At 54.5% G+C, this 17,933-nt stretch overlaps 1 protein-coding gene across 1 annotated transcript in view; it reads left to right on the top strand.

The window, feature by feature from the left end:
- The window catches only part of LOC147666025 (uncharacterized), an 89,451-nt gene that overhangs the window by 13,228 nt on the left and 58,290 nt on the right, over nt 1-17,933 (top strand). The window contains exons 2-4 of the mRNA XM_086949306.1: nt 1,132-1,234; nt 1,628-1,682; nt 13,741-13,843. Coding sequence (XP_086805432.1) covers nt 1,132-1,234; nt 1,628-1,682; nt 13,741-13,843 — 261 coding nt within the window. The remainder of the gene's footprint in view (nt 1-1,131; nt 1,235-1,627; nt 1,683-13,740; nt 13,844-17,933) is intronic.

The following is a 17,933-nucleotide window of genomic DNA, read 5'->3' as shown; positions in this document are numbered from 1 at the left end:
GAATTGTGTGGAGGGAGCCTGGAGGCATTTTAGAGTTCTTAGAGTGCTGGTAGAGTGTTGTTCTTGGGCCACCTGTGAAAGGGGATGGCGTTGTTTGGGGTTCTGATGGCATATTCACAGGTAAAGACAGTCTCAAGGTAAGTCATGCACCACACTAATTAACCAGCTCATTTCTCCAACTGTCATCTACCTATAGTGGCCTAAACAGCCTTGGTGCTCTCTCTGTGTCTTTTACTCACTATTATCTTTTGCAGTTTTCCACTCTTAGTCGCTCATTAGAAATTCAGTTTTTGGCCCGACTCCTTATTATCTGTTTGTGAACCTTGGTATTTGACTCACACACACCCCTACATATACAGAAGCATATCTGGCAGTCATGCGCTCTCCTCCCTCCTAAAGCCAGGGATGATCGCCCCCTGTGCATCAGAGTCACCACCTCCGTGCTTGAATTCCACTAGAAAGTGAAGACCTGGCTCTTGATCTAGCACCTACTCTGGCCTAAATATTTCCTGGTTCAGCTCCAGAATACCCTTCTGGGATAACATGACATGACATGGATATCTGACATCATGCACAGGCCTCTAGCTGCATGGCTTGTTTGATGAACCTCCAGCAAGCATTGGCCTCTTGGTATCATGTTGTCAGGGGGATGGTCAGATCGGTAGTTATTCTAGAAGCAGCGTCCTGTTCTGTGACTATCTTTTGATCTCAGCTTGGATAAACAATGAGCTTAGCCTTGCGTGACCTTGCGGACAGTGCAGAGTGAATGGAACTGCTATACCCTGCATAATAAATAGCAGTCTAACTTATCAGAAAAGGATACAGAGAAGCATACTGTCTTGTCTGACAAGTGTGTGGATATAAACCAGTGGAAAATCAGTCGCGTTTGATTTGGGGGTGAGCTAGGGTGACCAATGTCTTTTTGGAAGTGATTTTATTGCCCTTGGTTTAGCTCTACATGGTTTCACTAACTGTGTTCTGCATGAGAGTTTCTGATAGAATGCTCTGCCTCTGAAATTGCTACTTTCAATCCAACTCTGTATAGTAAATGGGCAAATAAATGGATGGGTGTGATTTGGGGATGTGTGACTTGTAGTACTTAATCATTAAATTATGTTTTTTCTTCACAAGGTGGAAACCGTACTCACGAGAACACTGTGATGAAGGTGAAGAAGATGAACAATCACGTCACGCTGGAAAGACTGTTGGATGTTGCCAAAGAAAAATCATTCAGGTAAGTCGGTGACTAGAAGGTATACCAAATCTGTGGACCTCCCGGGAAGCATCTTGGTATACGCTCTAGGAATCCGGATCTAGTTCTAACTCTTACAATAAGAGGAGCATAGGGTCAGGTTATAGACATTTCCTTTTTTCCTTCCTAGGTGGACCAGGAACTTCAACAATAGTCAACTACACGTTTAGCTTAGGGACAGCTTGTAAGTTTATGGCAGCTTGCCTTGAGCTAATGGCCTCACTGAGGTGCGTTTACTGCCAGCAGAGCCACAGCACCCCTTTGTACCGTTGGTTCAAGGTAACCTGCCTCTCGTTTTGTATCTCCTCACTTTGCCATGAATGTTTAGAACAGGGACAGGTTGTAGGCACACTCTCTCTCTTTTCCCCCTTCTAGGTGGACCAGAACTTCAACAACCATCACCTACAAGGGTTTAGCCTAGGGACAGCTTGTAGGTACATGCTTTGCAGCTTGCCTTGAGCTAATGCCCTCACTGAGGTGCGTTTGCTGCCAGCAAAGCCACAGCACCCCTTTGTACAGTTGGTTCAAGGTAACCTGCCTCTCGTTTTGTATCTCCTCACTTTGCCATGAATGTTTAGAACAGGGACAGGTTGTAGGCACACTCTCTCTCTTTTTCCCATTCTAGGTGGACCAGAACTTCGACAACTATCCACAACACATGTTTAGCCTAGGGACAGCTGTAGGTACATGCTTTGCCGCTTGCCTTGAGCTAATGCCCTCACTGAGGTGCGTTTACTGCCAGCAGAGCCACAGCACCCCTTTGTACAGTTGGTTCAAGGTAACCTGCCTCTCGTTTTGTATCTCCTCACTTTGCCATGAATGTTTAGAACAGGGACAGGTTGTAGGCACACTCTCTCTCTTTTTCCCATTCTAGGTGGACCAGAACTTCGACAACTATCCACAACACATGTTTAGCCTAGGGACAGCTGTAGGTACATGCTTTGCTGCTTGCCTTGAGCTAATGCCCTCACTGAGGTGCGTTTACTGCCAGCAGAGCCACAGCACCCCTTTGTACAGTTGGTTCAAGGTAACCTGCCTCTCGTTTTGTATCTCCTCACTTTGCCATGAATGTTTAGAACAGGGACAGGTTGTAGGCACACTCTCTCTCTTTTCCCCCTTCTAGGTGGACCAGAACTTCAACAACCATCACCTACAAGGGTTTAGCCTAGGGACAGCTTGTAGGTACATGCTTTGCAGCTTGCCTTGAGCTAATGCCCTCACTGAGGTGCGTTTGCTGCCAGCAGAGCCACAGCACCCCTTTGTACCGTTGGTTCAAGGTAACCTGCCTCTCGTTTTGTATCTCCTCACTTTGCCATGAATGTTTAGAACAGGGACAGGTTGTAGGCACACTCTCTCTCTTTTCCCCCTTCTAGGTGGACCAGAACTTCAACAACCATCACCTACAAGGGTTTAGCCTAGGGACAGCTTGTAGGTACATGCTCTGCAGCTTTCCTTGAGCTAATGCCCGCACTGAGGTGCGTTTACTGCCAGCAAAGCCACAGCACTGCTTTTGACAGTTGGTTCAAGGTAACCTCGCTCTTGTTTTGTCTCCCCTGGCTCTGCCAAGAATGTTATTTTTTTAACATATCTTTATTGCCATTTTACAATATACATTGCAATCATATATTCAAAGCACTTTACAAGGATTTAATTAATCACCTTACAGTTATCCCCAATATGAGATATGACCACACATGCAACCCCGGCTGGTGATACCATAGGGTTTCCACATGTGTCCATGGGATACTATTTCTGCCTGTCTGACGTATTCATCCAGATGTTAGTCATTTATTCTCCCTGTGCGTAAAATACCTCTAAGGGAGTTTCCAGGATACCAGGAAACTGTATAATATGTTTTTTACATTTTGCAGTGCTCCACATGTGTCTAAGATAGGAACTATTGCAGTGGCCATTCAACAAAACAAAGGGTAAACTTATAACAACAAACAATCCTAACAGTGTTAATTCTGGGCCGTATAGTGCGCTCTCAGCTTTTTGTCGTAGAAATCGCTCACAACACTCCAGGACCACAGACAACAGAATCTCCTGCCGTAGGAGGTCAGCCTTTCAAGCCAGAAGCTTCTCTAGTAATGCTTCTTTAGGAGTAAATCTACCCGCCAGGCAAGTTTCCTCCCAGCAGGAACCAGCTGTCCACTGTGCTACCCACTGTAGGTTGTCGGACAAATAATAACATTCGAAGTCAGGGGCTCCCAAGCCTCCATCAATGGGAGAGCATCGAAGAGTCTCCATTGGCAACCTGTGTTGACCACCGTCCCACACCGGCTCTCAAGAAATGCTGCCAGGCCATGCTGGTCTAGCAAGTCTGGTCTTTCCAATGGAGACTGGGAATGCCTAGAGCCACACTGCTTGCAGATAAGGAGATTGGTTGCAGGTCCCAAGTTTTGGGGTTAGCACAAGCACAGGGGGGGGAGCTTCAAACAGAACTAAACATACACCACTAGGGACACAGGGGTGGCCATGTGCAGGGTGCCAATTAAGTGCCAGGCGCCCAATGCTTCTCAATGGAGTTTCTTCTTTTGATAAAAAGTCTGCAGGCGTGGCACCGGAGGATGCCGTCAAGAGACCAATGATAGCAGACGTAAGTAGAGGTGTAAGGGGTCATAGGGGCAGGAAGAATCCAGCCGTAATGCATTAATGACATTGAAAGACTTAGAAAAGTGTTATTAGAGGTCAAAGGTCAAGAGACATGATCCCCAACACCAATTAAAATAATGAAAATGAAAGTATTTATCAAGACAATTACAATAATGCAACACTAGTAACAAATGATGCAAGGGTTGTGCAAAAACAACCTTGATGCACCTAAACATGTATAATTAGAGGTCAAAGGTCAAAAAGCATAACCTCCTCCAACACAGTAACTAAGGAGGATGTAGGTACTCATCTTTACTATTCCAATAATGCCTCAATTGTAACAAATGATCTAACAGTAATGGATTAATGACTATGAAACACTTGGATCAGTGGAAATAGAGGTCAAAGGTCAAACTACATGACCCCCTCCCACCAATTTAATGAAAAAAAATGTAAGTACTTATCATTACAAATCAAACACTGCAACACTTGTAAACACTGGTCTCACCATAATGGAATAAACACCTATAAACACCAACACCAACAAAAAGGGAAAATAGAGGTCTCGTGGCTATGTGCAGAGGACTGGCGGTCTCGTGGCTATGTGCGGAGGACTGGTGGTCTCGGGGCTATGTGCTGAGGACTGGCGGTCTTGGGGCTATGTGCGGAGGACTGGCGGTCTCATGCGCGGAGGACTGGCGGTCTCGGGGCTATGTGCAGAGGACTGGCGGTCTCGGGGCTATGTGCGGAGGACTGGTGGTCTCGGGGCTATGTGCGGAGGACTGGCGGTCTCGGGGCTATGTGCGGAGGACTGGCGGTGTCCTGCACGGAGGACTGGCGGTGTCATGCACGGAGGCCTGGCGGTGTCATGCACGGAGGCCTGGTGGTGTAATGCACAGAGGCCTGGCGGTGTAATGCACGGAGGCCTGGCGGTGTCATGCACGGAGGCCTGGCGATGTCATGCACAGAGGACTGGCGGTGTCATGCACGGAGGACTGGCGGTGTCATGCACGGAGGACTGGCGGTGTCATGCACAGAGGACTGGCGGTGTCATGCACGGAGGCCTGGCGGTGTCATGCAGCACGGAGGCCTGGCGGTGTCATGCAGCACGGAGGCCTGGCGGTGTCATGCAGCACGGAGGCCTGGCGGTGTCATGCAGCACGGAGGCCTGGCGGTGTCATGCAGCACGGAGGCCTGGCGGTGTCATGCACGGAGGCCTGGCGGTGTCATGCAGCACGGTGGCCTGGCGGTGTCATGCACGGAGGCCTGGCGGTGTCATGCACGGAGGCCTGGCGGTGTCATGCAGCACGGAGGCCTGGCGGTGTCATGCAGCACGGAGGCCTGGCGGTGTCATGCAGCACGGAGGCCTGGCGGTGTCATGCAGCACGGAGGCCTGGCGGTGTCATGCATGGAGGCCTGGCGGTGTCATGCAGCACGGAGGCCTGGCGGTGTCATGCAGCATGGAGGCCTGGCGGTGTCATGCAGCACGGAGGCCTGGCGGTGTCATGCACGGAGGCCTGGCAGTGTCATGCACGGAGGCCTGGCGGTGTCATACAGCACGGAGGCCTGGCGGTGTCATGCAGCACGGAGGCCTGGCGGTGTCATGCAGCATGGAGGCCTGGCGGTGTCATGCACGGAGGCCAGGCGGTGTCATGCAGCACGGAGGCCTGGCGGTGTCATGCAGCACGGAGGCCTGGCGGTGTCATGCAGCACGGAGGCCTGGCGGTGTCATGCAGCACGGAGGCCTGGCGGTGTCATGCAGCACAGAGGCCTGGCGGTGTCATGCACGGAGGCCTGGCGGTGTCATGCAGCATGGAGGCCTGGCGGTGTCATGCAGCACGGAGGCCTGGCGGTGTCATGCAGCACGGACGCCTGGCGGTGTCATGCACGGAGGCCTGGCGGTGTCATGCAGCACGGAGGCCTGGCGGTGTCATGCAGCACGGAGGCCGGGCGGTGTCATGCATGGAGGCCTGGCGGTGTCATGCAGCACGGAGGCCTGGCGGTGTCATGCAGCATGGAGGCCTGGCGGTGTCATGCAGCACGGAGGCCTGGCGGTGTCATGCAGCACGGAGGCCTGGCGGTGTCATGCAGCACGGAGGCCTGGCGGTGTCATGCAGCACGGAGGCCTGGCGGTGTCATGCACGGAGGCCTGGCAGTGTCATGCAGCACGGAGGCCTGGCGGTGTTATGCACGGAGGCCTGGCGGTGTCATGCAGCACGGAGGCCTGGCGGTGTCATGCAGCACGGAGGCCTGGCGGTGTCATGCAGCACGGAGGCCTGGCGGTGTCATGCAGCACGGAGGCCTGGCAGTGTCATGCAGCATGGAGGCCTGGCGGTGTCATGCAGCACAGAGGCCTGGCGGTGTCATGCACGGAGGCCTGGCGGTGTCATGCACGGAGGCCTGGCGGTGTCATGCACGGAGGCCTGGCGGTGTCATGCAGCACGGAGGCCTGGCGGTGTCATGCAGCACGGAGGCCTGGCAGTGTCATGCAGCACGGAGGCCTGGCGGTGTCATGCAGCACGGAGGCCTGGCGGTGTCATGCAGCACGGAGGCCTGGTGGTGTCAAGCAGCACGGAGGCCTGGGGGTGTCATGCAGCACGGAGGCCTGGCGGTGTCATGCAGCACGGAGGCCTAGCGGTGTCATGCACGGAGGCCTGGCGGTGTCATGCAGCACGGAGGCCTGGCGGTGTCATGCAGCACGGAGGCCTGGCGGTGTCATGCAGCACGGAGGCCTGGCGGTGTCATGCAGCACGGAGGCCTGGCGGTGTCATGCAGCACGGAGGCCTGGCGGTGTCATGCAGCACGGAGGCCTGGCGGTGTCATGCAGCACGGAGGCCTGGCGGTGTCATGCAGCACGGAGGCCTGGCGGTGTCATGCAGCACGGAGGCCTGGCGGTGTCATGCAGCACGGAGGCCTGGCGGTGTCATGCAGCACGGAGGCCTGGCGGTGTCATGCACGGAGGCCTGGCTGCGTCATGCAGCACGGAGGCCTGGCGGTGTCATGCAGCACGGAGGCCTGGCGGTGTCATGCAGCACGGAGGCCTGGCGGTGTCATGCAGCACGGAGGCCTGGCGGTGTCATGCAGCACGGAGGCCTGGCGGTGTCAGGCAGCACGGAGGCCTGGCGGTGTCATGCAGCACGGAGGCCTGGCGGTGTCATGCAGCACGGAGGCCTGGCGGTGTCATGCAGCACGGAGGCCTGGCGGTGTCATGCAGCACGGAGGCCTGGCGGTGTCATGCAGCATAGAGGCCTGGCGGTGTCATGCACGGAGGCCTGGCTGTGTCATGCACGGAGGCCTGGCGGTGTCATGCAGCACGGAGGCCTGGCGGTGTCATACACGGAGGCCTGGCGGTGTCATACACGGAGGCCTGGCGGTGTCATGCACGGAGGCCTGGCGGTGTCATGCAGCACGGAGGCCTGGCGGTGTCATGCACGGAGGCCTGGCGGTGTCATGCACGGAGGCCTGGCGGTGTCATGCACGGAGGCCTGGCGGTGTCATGCAGCACGGAGGCCTGGCGGTGTCATGCAGCACGGAGGCCTGGCGGTGTCATGCAGCACGGAGGCCTGGCGGTGTCATGCAGCACGGAGGCCTGGCGGTGTCATGCAGCACGGAGGCCTGGTGGTGTCAAGCAGCACGGAGGCCTGGGGGTGTCATGCAGCACGGAGGCCTGGCGGTGTCATGCAGCACGGAGGCCTAGCGGTGTCATGCACGGAGGCCTGGCGGTGTCATGCAGCACGGAGGCCTGGCGGTGTCATGCAGCACGGAGGCCTGGCGGTGTCATGCAGCACGGAGGCCTGGCGGTGTCATGCAGCACGGAGGCCTGGCGGTGTCATGCAGCACGGAGGCCTGGCGGTGTCATGCAGCACGGAGGCCTGGCGGTGTCATGCAGCACGGAGGCCTGGCGGTGTCATGCAGCACGGAGGCCTGGCGGTGTCATGCAGCACGGAGGCCTGGCGGTGTCATGCACGGAGGCCTGGCTGCGTCATGCAGCACGGAGGCCTGGCGGTGTCATGCAGCACGGAGGCCTGGCGGTGTCATGCAGCACGGAGGCCTGGCGGTGTCATGCAGCACGGAGGCCTGGCGGTGTCATGCAGCACGGAGGCCTGGCGGTGTCAGGCAGCACGGAGGCCTGGCGGTGTCATGCAGCACGGAGGCCTGGCGGTGTCATGCAGCACGGAGGCCTGGCGGTGTCATGCAGCACGGAGGCCTGGCGGTGTCATGCAGCATAGAGGCCTGGCGGTGTCATGCACGGAGGCCTGGCTGTGTCATGCACGGAGGCCTGGCGGTGTCATGCAGCACGGAGGCCTGGCGGTGTCATACACGGAGGCCTGGCGGTGTCATACACGGAGGCCTGGCGGTGTCATGCACGGAGGCCTGGCGGTGTCATGCACGGAGGCCTGGCGGTGTCATGCAGCACGGTGGCCTGGCGGTGTCATGCACGGAGGCCTGGCGGTGTCATGCACGGAGGCCTGGCGGTGTCATGCAGCACGGAGGCCTGGCGGTGTCATGCAGCACGGAGGCCTGGCGGTGTCATGCAGCACGGAGGCCTGGCGGTGTCATGCAGCACGGAGGCCTGGCGGTGTCATGCATGGAGGCCTGGCAGTGTCATGCAGCACGGAGGCCTGGCGGTGTCATGCAGCATGGAGGCCTGGCGGTGTCATGCAGCACGGAGGCCTGGCGGTGTCATGCACGGAGGCCTGGCAGTGTCATGCACGGAGGCCTGGCGGTGTCATACAGCACGGAGGCCTGGCGGTGTCATGCAGCACGGAGGCCTGGCGGTGTCATGCAGCATGGAGGCCTGGCGGTGTCATGCACGGAGGCCAGGCGGTGTCATGCAGCACGGAGGCCTGGCGGTGTCATGCAGCACGGAGGCCTGGCGGTGTCATGCAGCACGGAGGCCTGGCGGTGTCATGCAGCACAGAGGCCTGGCGGTGTCATGCACGGAGGCCTGGCGGTGTCATGCAGCATGGAGGCCTGGCGGTGTCATGCAGCACGGAGGCCTGGCGGTGTCATGCAGCACGGACGCCTGGCGGTGTCATGCACGGAGGCCTGGCGGTGTCATGCAGCACGGAGGCCTGGCGGTGTCATGCAGCACGGAGGCCGGGCGGTGTCATGCATGGAGGCCTGGCGGTGTCATGCAGCACGGAGGCCTGGCGGTGTCATGCAGCATGGAGGCCTGGCGGTGTCATGCAGCACGGAGGCCTGGCGGTGTCATGCAGCACGGAGGCCTGGCGGTGTCATGCAGCACGGAGGCCTGGCGGTGTCATGCAGCACGGAGGCCTGGCGGTGTCATGCACGGAGGCCTGGCAGTGTCATGCAGCACGGAGGCCTGGCGGTGTTATGCACGGAGGCCTGGCGGTGTCATGCAGCACGGAGGCCTGGCGGTGTCATGCAGCACGGAGGCCTGGCGGTGTCATGCAGCACGGAGGCCTGGCGGTGTCATGCAGCACGGAGGCCTGGCGGTGTCATGCAGCATGGAGGCCTGGCGGTGTCATGCAGCACAGAGGCCTGGCGGTGTCATGCACGGAGGCCTGGCGGTGTCATGCACGGAGGCCTGGCGGTGTCATGCACGGAGGCCTGGCGGTGTCATGCAGCACGGAGGCCTGGCGGTGTCATGCAGCACGGAGGCCTGGCGGTGTCATGCAGCACGGAGGCCTGGCGGTGTCATGCAGCACGGAGGCCTGGCGGTGTCATGCAGCACGGAGGCCTGGTGGTGTCAAGCAGCACGGAGGCCTGGGGGTGTCATGCAGCACGGAGGCCTGGCGGTGTCATGCAGCACGGAGGCCTAGCGGTGTCATGCACGGAGGCCTGGCGGTGTCATGCAGCACGGAGGCCTGGCGGTGTCATGCAGCACAGAGGCCTGGCGGTGTCATGCAGCACGGAGGCCTGGCGGTGTCATGCAGCACGGAGGCCTGGCGGTGTCATGCAGCACGGAGGCCTGGCGGTGTCATGCAGCACGGAGGCCTGGCGGTGTCATGCAGCACGGAGGCCTGGCGGTGTCATGCAGCACGGAGGCCTGGCGGTGTCATGCAGCACGGAGGCCTGGCGGTGTCATGCAGCACGGAGGCCTGGCGGTGTCATGCAGCACGGAGGCCTGGCGGTGTCATGCACGGAGGCCTGGCTGCGTCATGCAGCACGGAGGCCTGGCGGTGTCATGCAGCACGGAGGCCTGGCGGTGTCATGCAGCACGGAGGCCTGGCGGTGTCATGCAGCACGGAGGCCTGGCGGTGTCATGCAGCACGGAGGCCTGGCGGTGTCAGGCAGCACGGAGGCCTGGCGGTGTCATGCAGCACGGAGGCCTGGCGGTGTCATGCAGCACGGAGGCCTGGCGGTGTCATGCAGCACGGAGGCCTGGCGGTGTCATGCAGCATAGAGGCCTGGCGGTGTCATGCACGGAGGCCTGGCTGTGTCATGCACGGAGGCCTGGCGGTGTCATGCAGCACGGAGGCCTGGCGGTGTCATACACGGAGGCCTGGCGGTGTCATACACGGAGGCCTGGCGGTGTCATGCACGGAGGCCTGGCGGTGTCATGCAGCACGGAGGCCTGGCGGTGTCATGCACGGAGGCCTGGTGGTGTCATGCAGCACGGAGGCCTGGCGGTATCATGCAGCACGGAGGCCTGGCGGTGTCATGCAGCACGGAGGCCTGGCGGTGTCATGCAGCACGGAGGCCTGGCGGTGTCATGCAGCACGGAGGCCTGGCGGTGTCATGCAGCACGGAGGCCTGGCGGTGTCCTGCAGCACGGAAGCCTGGCAGTGTCATGCAGCACAGAGGCCTGGCGGTGTCATGCAGCACGGAGGCCTGGTGGTGTCATGCAGCACGGAGGCCTGGCGGTGTCATGCACGGAGGCCTGGCGGTGTCATGCACGGAGGCCTGGCGGTATCATGCAGCACGGAGGCCTGGCGGTATCATGCAGCACGGAGGCCTGGCGGTGTCATGCAGCACGGAGGCCTGGTGGTGTCATGCAGCACGGAGGCCTGGCGGTGTCATGCAGCACGGAGGCCTGGCGGTGTCATGCAGCACGGAGGCCTGGCGGTGTCATGCAGCACGGAGGCCTGGCGGTGTCATGCACGGAGGCCTGGCGGTGTCATGCAGCACGGAGGCCTGGCGGTGTCATGCAGCACGGAGGCCTGGCGGTGTGTTGCAGCACAGGGGCCTGGCGGTGTCATGCACGGAGGCCTGGCGGTGTCATGCACGGAGGCCTGGCGGTGTCATGCAGCACGGAGGCCTGGCGGTGTCAGCACCGGCAGTTATGTCAGTCTGGCACATGGTGGTGCTCTTTGCCTAATTTAACAATGAGCACAACAACAGTAGCTTATTAATTTCATATTCATTCAAAATGACTGATGCCTGCCACACAAGCACTTCTCATAGCTTTTGGAGCCTGGAATAATCTGAATTGTCACACTTGTAGGAGTGCGATGGTTAGTAGTTGTGTTGGTACTATCATTGGCAGCGTCAATGTGTGATGCCTGCTGCAGTGACCTCCTGATGAGGGCCGAGGCACTTATTTTTTACAAATTAAACCCTGCATTTCTGCCATCTGCACTGCCCAGACATCACGTTGAGAGGTCAATGTCGAGCACAGCTGTGTACCTGTACGACACACGGCCATCGTGGCTACCGTCCTTGCCACGCTCCCTGTCCTTGCCACGCTCCCTTTCCTAGCCACGCTCCCTGGCGATGACGCTTGATTTTGTTTCTTGACCAGTGTTTCTAGGGGGAGGGTGACAAATGTGACTGTGGTTGGTTTTGTAATAATAGGTAAGGTTATACTTGCTGAGAGTTATCGTATAGGCCTGCTTATCATACTGGGGTAAAGTTCTGTAAGGCTTTAAGCTTTTGTTCATCTGAAGGTTTACACACTATTTACTAAATGGTACTTTTTACTCTTTTTATGGGTATGGATCACTTTCTCAAATTTTGGGGAGTCCAGATTATGGCAGTATATTTTGCTTCACCCTCCTGTTTGACAGCAAACGTTGAGTTGCAGCTTGATCTGTTCTCTCCAGATTTGTATACCAGGTTTGTTCCTGCCAATCTCCGCCTTTTCGAGCTGTATTTTGCTTCACATGATATCAAATGTCCATTCACTTTTTTCTTGGCCCCCGCTTGACAAATCTTCCCGAGACTTTCAGGGAATGAATTTTACATCGATGCTTATATTACCAACATGACTTATTTTTCTTCTGCTAATTGCGAAATAGGTATTTACATATATTTTCACTGTTAGTTTTTAATAGCTGATAATACGTTTAATACTGGTGACTGAATTTGATTGTAATGTTAACCTCTACTGTGATGATGCACTTATTTAGCGCTTACTATCCCTGACCAGGCGTCAAATCGCTTTTTCAGTGAGTAGCATGCTACTCCAGAACCCAAAAATGATTAGTGGTGAATTAGTATAGTGAAATGTGAAAGTGATTTGAGTGGTGGACATGTTAGTCAGTTATTTTGATTCAGAAGGTTGGCGAAGGGACAGAAGAGGGAAAAAGGTTTACAATAATATAACACTTGTTACCCCATATGGGGTGTTGCAGTGCTCTTTTGGCGAGTAGCACGCTACTCCAGAAACTATAAAGGATTAGTGGATAATTAGTATAGTAAAATATGAAAGTAATTTAAGTGGTGGATATTAGTCAGTTATTTTGATTGAGGAGAATAGCTGAGAGATAGAAGAGGGAAAAAGGTTTGCATTTATATAGTCCTTGCAGCCCCTGATGGAGTTGTAAAGCATTTCTTTTAACAAGTATAGGTTAGAATTGTGTGGAGGGAGCCTAGAGGCATTTTAGAGTTCTTAGAGTGCTGGTAGAGTGTTGTTCTTGGGCCACCTGTGAAAGGGGATGGCGTTGTTTGGGGTTCTGATGGCATATTCACAGGTAAAGACAGTCTCAAGGTAAGTCATGCACCACACTAATTAACCAGCTCATTTCTCCAACTGTAATCTACCTATAGTGGCCTAAACAGCCTTGGTGCTCTCTCTGTGTCTTTTACTCACTATTATCTTTTGCAGTTTTCCCCTCTTAGTCGCTCATTAGAAATTCAGTTTTTGGCCCGACTCCTTATTATCTGTTTGTGAACCTTGGTATTTGACTCACACACACCCCTGCATATACAGAAGCATATCTGGCAGTCATGCGCTCTCCTCCCTCCTAAAGCCAGGGATGATCGCCCCCTGTGCATCAGAGTCACCACCTCCGTGCTTGAATTCCACTAGAAAGTGAAGACCTGGCTCTTGATCTAGCACCTACTCTGGCCTAAATATTTCCTGGTTCAGCTCCAGAATACCCTTCTGGGATAATATGACATGACATGGATATCTGACATCATGCACAGGCCTCTAGCTGCATGGCTTGTTTGATGAACCTCCAGCAAGCATTGGCCTCTTGGTATCATGTTGTCAGGGGGATGGTCAGATCGGTAGTTATTCTAGAAGCAGCGTCCTGTTCTGTGACTATCTTTTGATCTCAGCTTGGATAAACAATGAGCTTAGCCTTGCGTGACCTTGCGGACAGTGCAGAGTGAATGGAACTGCTATACCCTGCATAATAAATAGCAGTCTAACTTATCAGAAAAGGATACAGAGAAGCATACTGTCTTGTCTGACAAGTGTGTGGATATAAACCAGTGGAAAATCAGTCGCATTTGATTTGGGGGTGAGCTAGGGTGACCAATGTCTTTTTGGAAGTGATTTTATTGCCCTTGGTTTAGCTCTACATGGTTTCACTAACTGTGTTCTGCATGAGAGTTTCTGATAGAATGCTCTGCCTCTGAAATTGCTACTTTCAATCCAACTCTGTATAGTAAATGGGCAAATAAATGGATGGGTGTGATTTGGGGATGTGTGACTTGTAGTACTTAATCATTAAATTATGTTTTTTCTTCACAAGGTGGAAACCGTACTCACGAGAACACTGTGATGAAGGTGAAGAAGATAAAAAATCACGTCACGCTGGAAAGACTGTTGGATGTTGCCAAAGAAACATCATTCAGGTAAGTCGGTGACTAGAAGGTATACCAAATCTGTGGACCTCCCGGGAAGCATCTTGGTATACGCTCTAGGAATCCGGATCTAGTTCTAACTCTTACAATAAGAGGAGCATAGGGTCAGGTTACAGACATTTCCTTTTTTCCTTCCTAGGTGGACCAGGAACTTCAACAATAGTCAACTACACGTTTAGCTTAGGGACAGCTTGTAAGTTTATGGCAGCTTGCCTTGAGCTAATGCCCTCACTGAGGTGCGTTTACTGCCAGCAGAGCCACAGCACCCCTTTGTACCGTTGGTTCAAGGTAACCTGCCTCTCGTTTTGTATCTCCTCACTTTGCCATGAATGTTTAGAACAGGGACAGGTTGTAGGCACACTCTCTCTCTTTTCCCCCTTCTAGGTGGACCAGAACTTCAACAACCATCACCTACAAGGGTTTAGCCTAGGGACAGCTTGTAGGTACATGCTTTGCAGCTTGCCTTGAGCTAATGCCCTCACTGAGGTGCGTTTGCTGCCAGCAAAGCCACAGCACCCCTTTGTACAGTTGGTTCAAGGTAACCTGCCTCTCGTTTTGTATCTCCTCACTTTGCCATGAATGTTTAGAACAGGGACAGGTTGTAGGCACACTCTCTCTCTTTTTCCCATTCTAGGTGGACCAGAACTTCGACAACTATCCACAACACATGTTTAGCCTAGGGACAGCTGTAGGTACATGCTTTGCCGCTTGCCTTGAGCTAATGCCCTCACTGAGGTGCGTTTACTGCCAGCAGAGCCACAGCACCCCTTTGTACAGTTGGTTTAAGGTAACCTGCCTCTCGTTTTGTATCTCCTCACTTTGCCATGAATGTTTAGAACAGGGACAGGTTGTAGGCACACTCTCTCTCTTTTTCCCATTCTAGGTGGACCAGAACTTCGACAACTATCCACAACACATGTTTAGCCTAGGGACAGCTGTAGGTACATGCTTTGCTGCTTGCCTTGAGCTAATGCCCTCACTGAGGTGCGTTTACTGCCAGCAGAGCCACAGCACCCCTTTGTACAGTTGGTTCAAGGTAACCTGCCTCTCGTTTTGTATCTCCTCACTTTGCCATGAATGTTTAGAACAGGGACAGGTTGTAGGCACACTCTCTCTCTTTTCCCCCTTCTAGGTGGACCAGAACTTCAACAACCATCACCTACAAGGGTTTAGCTTAGGGACAGCTTGTAGGTACATGCTTTGCAGCTTGCCTTGAGCTAATGCCCTCACTGAGGTGCGTTTGCTGCCAGCAGAGCCACAGCACCCCTTTGTACCGTTGGTTCAAGGTAACCTGCCTCTCGTTTTGTATCTCCTCACTTTGCCATGAATGTTTAGAACAGGGACAGGTTGTAGGCACACTCTCTCTCTTTTCCCCCTTCTAGGTGGACCAGAACTTCAACAACCATCACCTACAAGGGTTTAGCCTAGGGACAGCTTGTAGGTACATGCTCTGCAGCTTTCCTTGAGCTAATGCCCGCACTGAGGTGCGTTTACTGCCAGCAAAGCCACAGCACTGCTTTTGACAGTTGGTTCAAGGTAACCTCGCTCTTGTTTTGTCTCCCCTGGCTCTGCCAAGAATGTTATTTTTTTAACATATCTTTATTGCCATTTTACAATATACATTGCAATCATATATTCAAAGCACTTTACAAGGATTTAATTAATCACCTTACAGTTATCCCCAATATGAGATATGACCACACATGCAACCCCGGCTGGTGATACCATAGGGTTTCCACATGTGTCCATGGGATACTATTTCTGCCTGTCTGACGTATTCATCCAGATGTTAGTCATTTATTCTCCCTGTGCGTAAAATACCTCTAAGGGAGTTTCCAGGATACCAGGAAACTGTATAATATGTTTTGACATTTTGCAGTGCTCCACATGTGTCTAAGATAGGAACTATTGCAGTGGCCATTCAACAAAACAAAGGGTAAACTTATAACAACAAACAATCCTAACAGTGTTAATTCTGGGCCGTATAGTGCGCTCTCAGCTTTTTGTCGTAGAAATCGCTCACAACACTCCAGGACCACAGACAACAGAATCTCCTGCCGTAGGAGGTCAGCCTTTCAAGCCAGAAGCTTCTCTAGTAATGCTTCTTTAGGAGTAAATCTACCCGCCAGGCAAGTTTCCTCCCAGCAGGAACCAGCTGTCCACTGTGCTACCCACTGTAGGTTGTCAGACAAATAATAACATTCGAAGTCAGGGGCTCCCAAGCCTCCATCAATGGGAGAGCATCGAAGAGTCTCCATTGGCAACCTGTGTTGACCACCGTCCCACACCGGCTCTCAAGAAATGCTGCCAGGCCATGCTGGTCTAGCAAGTCTGGTCTTTCCAATGGAGACTGGGAATGCCTAGAGCCACACTGCTTGCAGATAAGGAGATTGGTTGCAGGTCCCAAGTTTTGGGGTTAGCACAAGCACAGGGGGGGGAGCTTCAAACAGAACTAAACATACACCACTAGGGGCACAGGGGTGGCCATGTGCAGGGTGCCAATTAAGTGCCAGGCGCCCAATGCTTCTCAATGGAGTTTCTTTTTTTGATAAAAAGTCTGCAGGCGTGGCACCGGAGGATGCCGTCAAGAGACCAATGATAGCAGACGTAAGTAGAGGTGTAAGGGGTCATAGGGGCAGGAAGAATCCAGCCGTAATGCATTAATGACATTGAAAGACTTAGAAAAGTGTTATTAGAGGTCAAAGGTCAAGAGACATGATCCCCAACACCAATTAAAATAATGAAAATGAAAGTATTTATCAAGACAATTACAATAATGCAACACTAGTAACAAATGATCCAAGGGTTGTGCAATAACAACCTCGATGCACCTAAACATGTATAATTAGAGGTCAAAGGTCAAAAAGCATAACCTCCTCCAACACAGTAACTAAGGAGGATGTAGGTACTCATCTTTACAATTCCAATAATGCCTCAATTGTAACAAATGATCTAACAGTAATGGATTAATGACTATGAAACACTTAGATCAGTGGAAATAGAGGTCAAAGGTCAAACTACATGACCCCCTCCCACCAATTTAATGAAAAAAAAATGTAAGTACTTATCATTACAAATCAAACACTGCAACACTTGTAAACACTGGTCTCACCATAATGGAATAAACACCTATAAACACCAACACCAACAAAAAGGGAAAATAGAGGTCTCGTGGCTATGTGCAGAGGGTTGGCGGTCTCGTGGCTATGTGCGGAGGACTGGCGGTCTCATGCACGGAGGACTGGCGGTCTCGGGGCTATGTGCGGAGGACTGGTGGTCTCGGGGCTATGTGCGGAGGACTGGCGGTCTTGGGGCTATGTGCGGAGGACTGGCGGTCTCATGCGCGGAGGACTGGCGGTGTCATGCAGCACGGAGGCCTGGCGGTGTCATGCAGCACGGAGGCCTGGCGGTGTCATGCAGCACGGAGGCCTGGCGGTGTCATGCAGCACGGAGGCCTGGCGGTGTCATGCACGGAGGCCTGGCGGTGTCATGCACGGAGGCCTGGCGGTGTCATGCAGCACGGAGGCCTGGCGGTGTCATGCAGCACGGAGGCCTGGCGGTGTCATGCAGCACGGAGGCCTGGCGGTGTCATGCAGCACGGAGGCCTGGCGGTGTCATGCAGCACAGAGGCCTGGCGGTGTCATGCACGGAGGCCTGGCGGTGTCATGCAGCATGGAGGCCTGGCGGTGTCATGCAGCACGGAGGCCTGGCGGTGTCATGCAGCACGGACGCCTGGCGGTGTCATGCACGGAGGCCTGGCGGTGTCATGCAGCACGGAGGCCTGGCGGTGTCATGCAGCACGGAGGCCTGGCGGTGTCATGCAGCACGGAGGCCTGGCGGTGTCATGCAGCACGGAGGCCTGGCGGTGTCATGCAGCACGGAGGCCTGGCGGTGTCATGCAGCACGGAGGCCTGGCGGTGTCATGCACGGAGGCCTGGCGGTGTCATGCAGCACGGTGGCCTGGCGGTGTCATGCACGGAGGCCTGGCGGTGTCATGCACGGAGGCCTGGCGGTGTCATGCAGCACGGAGGCCTGGCGGTGTCATGCACGGAGGCCTGGCGGTGTCATGCAGCACAGAGGC

Source organism: Lissotriton vulgaris, unplaced genomic scaffold (genome assembly GCF_964263255.1).
Source record: "Lissotriton vulgaris unplaced genomic scaffold, aLisVul1.2 SCAFFOLD_303, whole genome shotgun sequence".
Lineage (NCBI taxonomy): Eukaryota > Metazoa > Chordata > Amphibia > Caudata > Salamandridae > Lissotriton > Lissotriton vulgaris.
This window is presented reverse-complemented; position numbering and strand designations above follow the sequence as displayed.